This window comes from Zonotrichia albicollis, chromosome 1 (genome assembly GCF_047830755.1).
Source record: "Zonotrichia albicollis isolate bZonAlb1 chromosome 1, bZonAlb1.hap1, whole genome shotgun sequence".
Taxonomy (NCBI): Eukaryota; Metazoa; Chordata; class Aves; order Passeriformes; family Passerellidae; genus Zonotrichia; species Zonotrichia albicollis.
In genome coordinates, this window is record NC_133819.1 from 26,100,677 (window position 1) to 26,112,982 (window position 12,306).

General features: G+C 38.4%; 1 protein-coding gene across 5 annotated transcripts in view; it reads left to right on the forward strand.

Annotated features, from left to right (window-relative positions):
- Positions 1-12,306, forward strand: part of GLCCI1 (glucocorticoid induced 1) — a 53,987-nt gene that overhangs the window by 34,289 nt on the left and 7,392 nt on the right. For 3 of the 5 annotated variants that reach the window (XM_074536514.1, XM_074536511.1, XM_005480808.4), the window contains exons 4-6: positions 1,698-1,814; positions 3,761-3,913; positions 9,782-9,992. In XM_074536514.1, coding sequence (XP_074392615.1) covers positions 1,698-1,814; positions 3,761-3,913; positions 9,782-9,992 — 481 coding nt within the window. The remainder of the gene's footprint in view (positions 1-1,697; positions 1,815-3,760; positions 3,914-9,781; positions 9,993-12,306) is intronic. The other 2 variants (XM_074536517.1, XM_005480809.4) reach the window with 1 other exon arrangement.

Consider the following 12,306-nt stretch of genomic DNA (forward strand, 5'->3'; position numbering starts at 1 on the left):
ACAGCTGTCTTCTGATCCAGGCATCATTTTTCTCCTCTGGTTTTAAAGGGGAAGATGAAGATGATTTCCCAGTTCTCCCCATTCTTCAATATTCCAGTGTAAGACATAAATATTTGTAATGTGTGTATATTTACCAGAGTAGTTACCTGCATGTTTTTTCATCTATATGTTAGATTTCCTACCTTCTACAAGGAGAAGGGGAAATTTCTAGACAAATGGATTTATTTTTTTAGACATGAAATATACCTCTTCAGACTGCAAAGGTTCTTGCAATATTTTGCTTGAGTTCTACCTTTGATCAAGAGTTTAGTGTCCCAGTTCTCTAAGTGTAGCTCATCTGTCTAAGTAATGCTGTTGTATTAGGGCTCTGTTGTTCTGGATATATTCAACACACAGACCCTTTTGGAGCTCTTGAACTGTTTGTGTGTTGCTTAAAGATCAAAGTATTCAGCCATTTCTGAGTAGCAGTTTTCTAAATATGGGTAATGAGCTGTGGCAAAACTTGATGTGAAGCCTTAAAGATAGATTGCTCTTCTGTGAGTGCTACCAGAAGCAGCACAAGAGTTCACAGCCTGCAGCAGAGCTCCATCCAAACCTCTTCACCAAGCACTGTCATCTCTGACACTGTGAAGAGTGATGTGAAGTGATTCTCTGACATGGAGTTGCTTTGCAAGAGTACCAGTGATATATTTAACTACATGGAAATAACCACAGAGTGCATGTACTTGTGAGTTGTCACTCAGGAGAGGTTAGTTTCCAGCTGATGTATGAATTCCATGTGCATTTGTTCTCCTTACTTGCCCTTCAGGTTTTAAAAAATTGTATCTCTAGCTCAGTTAAAAATTAAATGGGGCCATGCATGGCCTTGTATTCCAGTGTGCTGAGCATGAGGAACAGTGGGATTTGAGCCTAAGGGAACAAATTATCCGTTTTAAGGAAGTGTCTGTACCTGTTGTGTGAATTTGCACGCAGTCTAAACTTCTGAGACAATGTTTATAGAGGTAAGTACTCTCTTTCATGTAGAAGTTTCCCAGGAGGAATAAATAAGTAGAGGAATCCCAAAATGAAATTCTTTGGTTTCTTGTTAAGGAGCAGGTCAAATGGATAATGGCTTTAGTTGCATTTGACATTTAAAATGTAACTTTTGATTAGACATCTTTGCATCAGACAGCCGGAAAGATAATTCCGTCTGCCTGAAGGAATCTGTGGTAATATTGCCTGCAGGGAAGTGCTGTTAAATGTATTAGATAAGTACTCCAAGATGAACAGTACATTTTGAGTGCCAGTTGTTTCTGAAGGTTCTTTTATGATGAATTATCATGAAAAAACTTTGTTTTGGTTTAAGATGAAACAAAGGCTTTAAAGTCCCCAGTTTAAACCAGTTACAGATTGGAAGATGCTACAAATTGTCATTCTGACTGCTTTTATTTGTATCAGATATTAAAGTGCTTGTGTGTAAATGAGGGAATTCAATAAATAAATTAAGCCTGTTGTCATATTCAGGTTGGTGAATGGGGCAGATACTTTGGAGTAAGTATCTGATAAGCAGAAAGAAGCTTTAATGCTCATACTTCAAGGAAAGGCAATCCTATATGTCTGTAAAATCCTCCAAAGAGGATTAAAATGTCCATGATTCACTTCATATGTGAAGATTTGAGCAGGTACCCATTTCATACCTCATTCTCACACCTCTCCAGCAGATTGCCAAGCTGAGGCAGCAGCTGCAGCGCAGCAAGGCGAGCAGCCGGCACAGCAAAGAGAAGGAACGTCAGTCACCGCTCCATGGCAACCACATAGCACTCAGTCAGACTCAGGTAAGGGGAGCTCCTGACATGAACAGCCTCCCACCTCAGCAGCCTTGGCTGAACAGCCTGCTGAGCCTTCCCATCTGTCCTGTGTTTGCTCTCTGGTGTGGCACATCAAATGCTTACAGGCTGATACTGCTGTGCCTTCACTGGACTTTATCTGATGGTCGTCATATAATAAAGGAAGGGTTGTACCATGATAGCAACTGAAATATATTATGATGCTGTAAAAGTTATGGGCATGGCCAGATAAGGCTGTGCTTCCAGGGATGCATACTTGCTTCCAAGACTAATTTTTTTTGTGGTAAACTTTCAAAGCTCCTCTGGAAGGTATTTACTTATCAGTTTTGCAACCTAATCCCATCTGGGCCAGTAAAAAAAAAAAAAGAAAAGAAAGAAAACAAAGTACCAAAGCAGGATGCAGTGGAGGATACCCAAAGCAGTCCTGATCTAGTCACTACAACCTGTCAGCAAAATTGAAACCCAATTACAGTTCTAAAGCTCGGGTGAGGTTCAGTGAATATCTTTATAAATCTTAAGGCACTTGTAGAAAGCATTTAACCATGGCTTATTTGAGAGTGCAGACATTTGAGTCCTAATTAAATTTCACCTGTAGTAGATCCTTAACTTGGACTCCCGTTACTAACAGGCCACTCTTTGAACATCTGAAATGTTGGTTCTGTCATGGTATTTCCTGAGTACCTTTTTAACTACCTGGTGTTCTGTAGCAGCTAGTTACAGCACCTGGTTGAGCTGTGATGGCTGATTCCTTACATTCCTTCTATGGGGATAAAAATCTTGTGGTCCTAATGCAGGAAGACAATAGGAATTTGATGCTCTTCCTGAACCTGTTAGCCTTCATAACAAAGGATCCTACTACATTTGACATAGAAAAGGGTTTTGCTTTACATCTCAAAGTAAGCTGTTGCAAGTACCTGTGCCGTTATGGTGACATAGCAGACAGTCTTTGACACAGATTGAAACCCACCTAGGATATATGCTGTGGAGAAACATTGTTTAGTACTTGGAGCTCACTTTGTCATTGCTCATGTGACATTTTGGTTTCTCAGGAAGAAGTTCTCTGATAAAGCCAGTCTTCAGGCTGTGTGTTCTGGCAGTCAGAGAATGCTTGCAGGCAAATGACTTGCACCTTGGGGGCTGCACATTGTGCAAGATGCACTTGATAAGAACTCAAAAAATGTTTACATTTTGTCTTAAGCATCCTGTGATTCTAGGAGGAGGAGAACAAGTTGATTGACACATGAGACTGTTCATGGCTGTGTGTGTAGCTGCTGCCAAGGTGAAGCTTTTAAGGTTGAGTGTGCAAGACTCAGTGCAATCTCAGGAATGTTTCCTGTTGGTAACAGAACTCCACTCAACAGCCTTTTCTGAAAATCTTATTTGTGCTCACTTAGATGCTTTTTTCTTAAACTCAAGATGATTTCTCTTAAGACCTTTAACATAAAGTTCTGAAAAGGTATTAGCTAATAAAATTAAAAGTTCTGAATGAATGTTTTATTTTGCATTCATTAAAACCAACCAAAAGAGAGTAAAAGTGCATTAGGTGAATATTTTGGTTGAGTCATTAAGCTTTAGGAATGTTATGAAAGGCCTTTTGGATCCCAGTTAGCATCAGGGCCCCATGCACTCCCCATCCCCCTGCAGTGTAAACCTTAGTCTGTGCCTCTGGAAAGTACATACACCTGTCTATTGACTACCAAGTGAAGTCATAGAGTGTTTTGGTTATACAACTCTTCTTTGACTTAAGGAGACATGATTTTATTGGCTTTTGATTTATACAGGCATTTGTGTTTATTTAAATTCACCAAGTAAAGATAATCTTCTAAATGGCAAAATTAATACACACCTTCTTACTTAAGCTTTTAGTTTTGGTCTCAGATGTCTGCCTTTATTCTGTTTTCCATCTTTAAATCATGTTGCTGTCTGCCTTCTAGGCTTGTATTTCCAGATCTGTCCCTATGCCACTGTCAAGCATTTCAGTGCCAAAATCAACTGCTTCACGTGTGCCGTGTAATGTAGAAGGAATAAGCCCTGAACTGGAAAAAGTATTCATTAAGGAGAACAGTGGCAAAGAAGAGGTATCCAAGGTAAGCATATAGTAACATGTTTATGGTTGTTATCTCTTTGTAATCTGTAAACACAGGAAAAACCTTCCTCTTGAGGAACCTTCGTTGTGGCTGAAATTACAAATAATTTTCTTCAAAGAACTGTTTGTTTGAAAACTTTGTTTTGGTGTTTTAGCATGGTGGGTTTTTGTTTTTGAGTTTTCTTTTTTATTTTTAAAGGGCTTCTGGCCAAACCTACATTGTTAAGAATGCCCTTTCTGTAGAGAACTTGCAAGTTTTTGTGGGAGATAGAAGTGTTAGAACATTCAGACACTTCAGGCTGCAGTAATAAGTAATTAGAGATCAGGAGATTGTTATATTTGCTTCATTTTGCACTCTTTCTTGAGCAGGATGTAAGTTTCCAGTACTATGCTCTCCTTTTTGGTTTTAATGCTTTTTTTCCATGGACTGAATGTGGACCATTTTACTGCCATGAAACCTCTGTGATCTGTCATGGGAGATGTCTGTATGGAAAATACTGACAAATGGGGCAGCTTTGCTTTGGAGCATTGGACTTTTCGTTGAGGAATTTGATGACACTGAAAATGTGGAATACTTGGTTTACAGCCACTGTTTCCTGAACAGCCAGTGAAAATTTTCTGCTATGGAATAAAGTAACTCCACGTTTTTGTTTTCCTAATCTTCAAGTTGTAGGTGCTTTTCTCATGAATGGTCATATAACAGCAATTCAGTATACAAATCAAGCTATAAAACTTCCATCAGAGGCTTAAGATTCTGAAACTTTGTATTTGCAGTTCTTCATATCAGTAGTAAACTTAAATTTTTTTGGAGTAGTCTTGGCTTCTCCAGACCCCTAGTTGTGTGGACAAAGCAGTCTTAAGAATGTAGTAGTAGTTCTATGCTAAGTTTTCTTTCCTAAGTCTGTCTTACCCCTTTAGGAAAGGTGTGTATTGTGCCAGGAATATGAGGAAAAAAAACCAAAAATGCAGCCTGAATGCCCAGCTCAGCAAGCCTTGTTGCAGCATCTCCAAAGAGTACAAAAAAGTGTGTATTGCAGTGCCACCATTGATGTTGCTATGGCTGGGGTTGTAATCTCCTGTAGTTGGAGGATATTTCATTTATCTATCAGACAAATCATCCTTGTAAATGTTGTCCTTGGGTTTTAACAGCTTATTGCTTGGGATGCAGAGCTCTCCTGTGTTACTGAATGTACTGACTCTGGTCCAGCAAACCAGTTAAGCACATACTTAAGTGCATTGTTGGATTTGGGCCAGAGGTGCTCGCAGTTTACGCAACCAAGGCAATCGTGAACCCTTCCTCCAAACATTCAGCTGGCAAGAGCTTCAGACACAAAAGAAAGTCATAAATCACACATTGCCCTTGAAGTCAAGTCCATCTTTGTGGGCAGAGGGTTGTTTCCTGCTATGTAACTGTTAATTTCTGTGAACTCTGGTCTTGTGGGACCTAGAGTGGGACTCCTAGCACTGTCTGTGAGATTACAAGCTCTCAGTTTGCTTATGGAAGATCATAACAAGATCATAATTTACTTAAATCTTACTGCTGGTGAACTTTCTCCTAATACAGCAGTTTAGCCTGGGGGACTAGGGGCAGCTGGGTCAAAGGTTAGGAACCACTGAACAAAAGATAAACCATAGGAAACCAAACTTTAGTGATCCTGTTCGTTTTTCTTTCAGTTTTCTGCCATTCTTTCTCGCTGTAACATTTTGTATTTTCAGAAACTCTTTTAAAAGCACAGTCAAAGATAGTTTGTTGCTTTGGAATATGTCTTCTGTCTTAACTCACACTGATTTAGTTCTGTTACTTCTCTGAAATGTTTAAAAAAAATTTGTTTTAGCATCTTAATGATGGCTAAAATTGTAGTTATAAAAGCAAAAATAACCAAACCACTCTTGTGTTGTTCAGTTATTTTTGTATTTCATAAAGATAGTTGAGGATTAGTAATGTCTTTGTGTCATTACAGTCAATAGGATTTTTAAAAGGTAAAGTTTAGAGAGATTGCATAGTGGTTAAAAGTACTCAAAAAATTTCATTCTTTGCAGTTTAGCCATAGCTGTATCTTTTCACATAATTCATCTTGCTTAATTAGCTGAAGGTATTCCCTTTTTGCTTTCATAAAATGAATTTGTCCTTTTTGAGCCACTTCTTATTCACCTCTTTCTCCTCCAATTTATTAATAAACTTCTAATTAATGTTCTAATGCATTTATTCAAAATTCTTGGATATATTTTCCTTCCTTCTTTTTATAACTTGCTGATTAACTCTGATGAGGTGTGATGGTGTGTCTCTGTTCTCACCATAACTTGTAAGATGGGATCAGTTTTTGTGAAGTTGTTGCACCTTTTGGTCTTTGTCCCATTGTAATTCCACAACACCATCATTGGAGACTCAGGTGCAAAAAGATGATGGGCTTTTTGTAGGGATTAGGGGATAAGAGGTGTTCCCCCTTCTGGAATACAATAGTGGAAATTATGAAAAGTGCCCTGTAGCAGAACACAGACACATTCATAGGCCTCCTGTTAGGAAAAACATTCTACTGGAACAACTATACAGAATTAATTAGAAATAAATAAATTTTGATGGATTATCAAGACAGTGCAAGTAAACTGATTACTGTGTTCCTTGTTTGATTTCTAATGCTTCTGGAAGGGGATGGCAAGGTGGTTTTATGTACCTATCTGGAAACGTAATCCTTTAATAAAATGACTTCTTTTATTTTGCACAGATGCAGAGGATCCTTACTTAACTTCTCATAGCCTTCATCTGAAAATCGTTTTTTTCCTAAGTGGTCCTTCCTAGGGTACATTATGGTTTTTGCACTTGCACCTTATAAAGTACCTTGATGGCTTCACTGATGCCAGCAGGAAGAAGCACTTTCCTGTGTTCCAGTCTGAAGGAAAGTTTTTTAATCAATAGCTTTGAATGCTTTGCTCTGAAGAAGTTGCCTCCCAAATAGATGTACAGCTTGTGAGAAGACTCCATTGGTAATGCTCTTACAGACTGGTGGCATTCCTGATTCTTCTAAGTGGAGTGTTGTTGAGGTTTTTTCCAGCAAAAAGATTGATGCTGAAAACAAATTGGTGAATGGTAACAATGTATTTAGAAATGCATATGTGTTGTCAAATGCAGCTTTTCCCTGCCTTTGCTGGGAGATGAGAGCACTATGTAACTGTGTCCAAGAACGCACATCCAGTAGGGATGGACAAACGTCCTGTCAGAATGCATTTGACATAAGATTAATACATGATATACTTGGAAAAAAACCCTCAAGAAATAGCACATAAAATGCAGTAATTTCTAGTTGGTTTCCATGCATTGGGCATTATGGGAAGTAATAGCAGCTGTACCAAATTAGTTACCCTCTTTCTTATCTTATAAGGTTGTGAGAACTTCAGTTTTAGAATAGTTCAGGCATGACTCATAGAAAGTAACTTCAAAAGTGGTTTTTTCCATTGATCAGGTTTGATATATAAAGTTTTTAACAAGCTAAATAGTTCTAGTTGATATTTTCATGGTGATTTTTCTACTTGTCAGCAGTAAGGGAAAGATAAATATAAGAAAGAACACAGCAATCTGAGATATTAACAGGCATTTTTTATGCCTAATAAATGTTACTGCACTTGTAAAGAATGATAAATATTTAGCTTTTTCTGCTTGTGTGTATATTTAGATAAGCGTTTAAAAATACGGATTATTTTTGTACCTCAGGCTTTAGTTCAGGGGAGATTGAAACATGTGATGTGGGATATACTTCCTGACTGCCTGAGATTACATTGTTCCTCCAGGTGTGGAAGAACATCTGTGTTATCCTGAAGTCTTTAATTATGTGATCACTTGCTGTTTTTTTCCCCTCCCTGGAATCCTTGTTTTACCTGTTGCATAGACCGTAGTGTATGCCCTTAATGAGCAGTTGTTTGGTGTTTTTCCCTTCTCCTCCTTAGATTTGTGTCCTCATGCTTACTGTTACACCTTGCTTTGAAGTCAGAAATGTGAACTTTTGCCTGAGATTTTGCTTCTTTATAATAGGAGTACGTCTGAAATTTTGTTCACTTTACATCACAGTTATGTGAGAAGAAAGATGGTATTATTTACACTTTATGGATGGGGAAGCACAAATCCAGCAGGGTTCTATAGTGTGGTTGTTCAGGTAACTCAGGATGTTACATTCCATTTTAGGAGTTCAAAATCCTAAGTCTCCTGTAGTTTCCTTCTGCATCTGTTAATGCAGAGGACTTGCAAATCAGACCTGTATAAACTGGGCATCCAGAAGAGATACTATAGAAGACAGAGGTTAGTTTAGTTGATTCTCTGACATCTTACAGAATTTTTGTGGCAGAGAGAGAAATAAAAACGCTGTTTTGTTTGGCAGTTTTTTTGGTGGGTTTTTTGGGGACTTTTTTTGGTGGTGGTTTTTTTTTTTTGGTGTGGTCTTTTTTTCTTTGTTGGTTTGGTTATGATAATAATGAGACTTCGTTCTTTCTGCAGCCTCAGTTTTGTTTTCTCTCTTCTGTCTGCTGCAGCTCTGTGCATTGAATGAGTCAGGGCCTGTTGGGGTGATGGGAATGGAGCACCAAGTCGTGTTGTAATGCATATGCAATGGGAACTGAGCTGTTGGAACAGACCACACAGCTGTGCCCAAATCTTACAGCGTTTGATGGAGCAACTGTAATGTTCCCTTAAGTGTGTTTCTTTGCTCTTGCTTGAAATATGAAATGGTATTAACTGGAAGACTCATAAGAAGAAAATTATCTTCCTGCTCTGCTTTGTCTGCCTCTTTGTGTAATATGTGGTGGTTTTCTGGATAGACTGTTGCTGAAGAAGGGAGAATGTGATACTCAGCCAATAGGTGTCATGTCCTCGTTGCTAGCAAAAGTGTTGGGTTGAATTTTAGGCTCTGGAACAAGCTGTTACAGTTTTGGAATATATGCGGAAGAGGGGCAATAAAATAAAAATGTTCACTTGAAGTGAGAAGGAAAAGGACATTAATTTTTTGTAGCTAGAACATTTAAGCTGTTCTTTATGGTTTGGACACAGTTTTCACTGCAGCGAAAATAAAAAATTTTTAAATCTTGCAGACATTTTTTCCCCTTTGCTTCTAAGCAAGACTCTAATTCCCACTTGGTTTCTTACATTTAAAGCAGCACTGTCTTTATTAGAAAACTAATTTTCCATTGGGAAGGACAAATAAGTAGAGCATGCCAGTCTACTGCTGTGAACATTTCTGTGCAGCGTGTTGCAGAGTGGGATGCAGCATCACTCTGGCCAGTGCCAGCTAGGCTGATACGGGCAGGCAGAGCTTGCTGGCTTTGGCTCCAGACAAAGCTTGTGAGCCTTGTTACAAGCCTGCTTCATGTGTGCATCGTCTGTAAAAGGATGGAATGTAGGGCTGTGCTGGAGAATTGCAACTTACTAGCAAAACTTGGATGGTTTCCTTTTATAATTGTAATTCGGTTGGTTGTTATGGCAATAGTATGCCATTGTGTTTGACATTTTCTACTTTCCCTTTTATCCAAATGTGATCTCGGTTGGGGTACTTGTTTTTGTATTATAATAGCAGGGACCTTTATTGTAGTACTACATATAATTGGTGAGGAAGGTTTGCTTTTTTAACTACCATAAAAACACAACACTGGCATGTGTTGAATTGTGGATGTTAACTTTGCATTGGAACATGTGCACGTTGCCCCAGTACTCCATATAATTAAGGTATGTTATATCCATTGTACACTGCATTACTTTCTTATGTGAGATCTCCCTGTCCTCTTTAAAATGCCATGTTTGTTCTTCTTAAGGCCTTTGCTGATGAGTGCTGCAGGCTGGCATTGCTGGTGAGTTTGATCTTTTCTGGGTAACTGCTTGTTTCTCCTGCAGCCTTTGGACATCCCCGACGGGCGGCGGGCGCCGCTGCCCGCTCACTACCGCAGCAGCAGCACGCGGAGCATCGACACGCAGACGCCCTCCGTGCAGGAGCGCAGCAGCAGCTGCAGCAGCCACTCACCCTGTGTCTCTCCCTTCTGCCCTCCTGAATCTCAGGATGGCAGCCCCTGTTCAACAGAAGATTTGCTCTATGACCGTGATAAAGGTGAGAGTAGAATGCCCTGCCTTTACCTATGGGAGGCATGCGATGTCATGCTTTTACAACTACCTTCATTTTACTCATTACATCAGTTTTTGTTTTTGTTTGATGGTTGTGGAGGGATTGAGGATTTATCTGAAAATTGGTTTTGTTTGTTTACATATCTTTTTCCCTCTTGTTTGTGAAACTTCACAAACATCTTCCATAAATACGTCAGAGGAGCACAGCAAACAGTTACCTATTTCTGAAGATTCTAATGTGAAGAATTCAGATTCTAACATGTTTAACTTAAAGAAAGGTTTCAGTAAGGTTTGTGGTAGACTGTATATTTACTGTAGGTGAATTGCTTGCTGTTGAAAATGGTGATGAAGTTTTGGACTGCTTTTAAAAGAACTCTGCTTCTGAACTCTTACATTCTACTAGGAGTTGTTTGATGAGGAGCTCAGATACCTGTTTGAACAGCCTGGTGGAGGGTAATTACTTCTTTGTGTATGCTGCATAACAGCTCAGAAATTCTGAATAATTTATGCGTTTATCAGTATCCTGCATTTTTTTCGAAGTCTGTAAAATGTTGTTTGGTTTTATAGTGGGAGTACAACTGAAGTTTCAGGAATTAAGAGTTACGGACAGACTATGGAGTATGAGTATACAGGCACCAGTGTAAAAAAGGACTGTGGTTTTTACCCTTGTGCTTCTGGTCAGCTAGCTGAAACATGGACTCAGTATGGAGGATGTAGGATTTGGGTAAATCATGCAAGCTAAGAGGAGTAAGTTTCACAGAGGAAATGAAAACTTCTAAGATTTAGCATATATTTATTTACCAGTGAGCTAAAGATAGCAGAGTTTTGAGGTTGTAAGTAAGGTTAAGTGCTTTTTTTGTAAATACTGTCTGTTTATTAAGAGTTAAAGTAATTTGGGACTAGGCTTGGGGAAGTCAACAGGAGAAACGCTTTTCTTGATTTCTGAAAAGTATTTTTTTCCACAGCTTGGATTTAAAAGGAAATAGTGGAAAACTAATCCATCTGCCCAAATCCTGAACTGGGGGTGGGTGTGTGCAAGTTAACCACATTAAAGTAGAAGTCTTACCTCAAAATGAGAGTTGGCTATGCTCCAAAAATAAGTGTTATTAGCTTGTCCCCACCATACTCCTCTTTCGTATACTATGCATGTGAATTTTAATATGTTGTTGAGACTGAATCACTATAGAAACATCTACTAAAGTATTAGCACAGAAAAAGCATCTTGACAGGTAAATTGGTTCATGTATGTCCTGATAACAAATATAAGTTAAAAAGCAAGGAAATGAATAATTCCTTTTGCAGTCAGTACTTCGTTATCACAGTAATGGGAATTTTCTCTGGTACATTATTGGCAGTAGTGAGTGAAGACAGTTTGAAATAGTGCATCTAGCCTTTTTAATGCTTTTCAAGGCTTTTTATCTCTTGCCTTGGATTTTTTGAACAGCTGACTTGAGTGAAATTTATGGATAGATCCTTATTTGTGGATTTTGGTTTTAAGACTGACTTCAATGCTAGGCTTGCATCAAAAGTCTTCTCCAGGAGAAGTGTGTAGGTGATGATGATAAACAGCCAGTTTAAGTCATCATGACGGCATTTTCAACTTGGTTTAAGTAAGGTACATAATACTGTGCGTATGAAAGATAAAACCTTGAACTTCTCATCAGAACTTAAGTTTTTAAGGCAAGGTAAAAACTAGGAAAACATGTAGCAGTTTTCCAAGAGAAAGTAATTTCTTCAGAGGTTGCAGTAGTATAGTCAAAAAGGTGCTTTTTGCTCTCATATTATCTAGATACTACAGGCCAATTATTCTGAATTAGAATATTGCTTCAAAATTAAATTATGGATAAATGAGGGACATGGCTGTAAATTACAACAGAATAGCAAGTTTGAGGGATGGTTTATTACATTTGTTGTGGCTGTTAACTACTCTTTACAATAAAAACGTGGGAAGGTTTTCACACCTTCATTTTAAAAGCTTTTGTGAGCTAGAATAAAACCATCTCCTATTTTTTGTGAGGCCTGTTAAGTTTGAAAATATGCATTGTCTAACCAAATGTAGATGTTTTGGTGACCTTTTCTTGTTACTTTTCTAAAAGCTTAGTTTTTCTCTTGTTGAAAATAACTTGTATTTACCATTAAAAAGTGGAGTTACTGGTGTTGCTAATGGTTGTGGGGTGTGTTGCTGAATAGGAAAGGAAGGTTAGTTTGACTAAGAGACTAAGCAGTAAGAGGAGCCAATGTTCTGTACAGACACAGCACTGCTTTACATTCCTAAAGCATCTTTTACTTTTTGTGCAAAG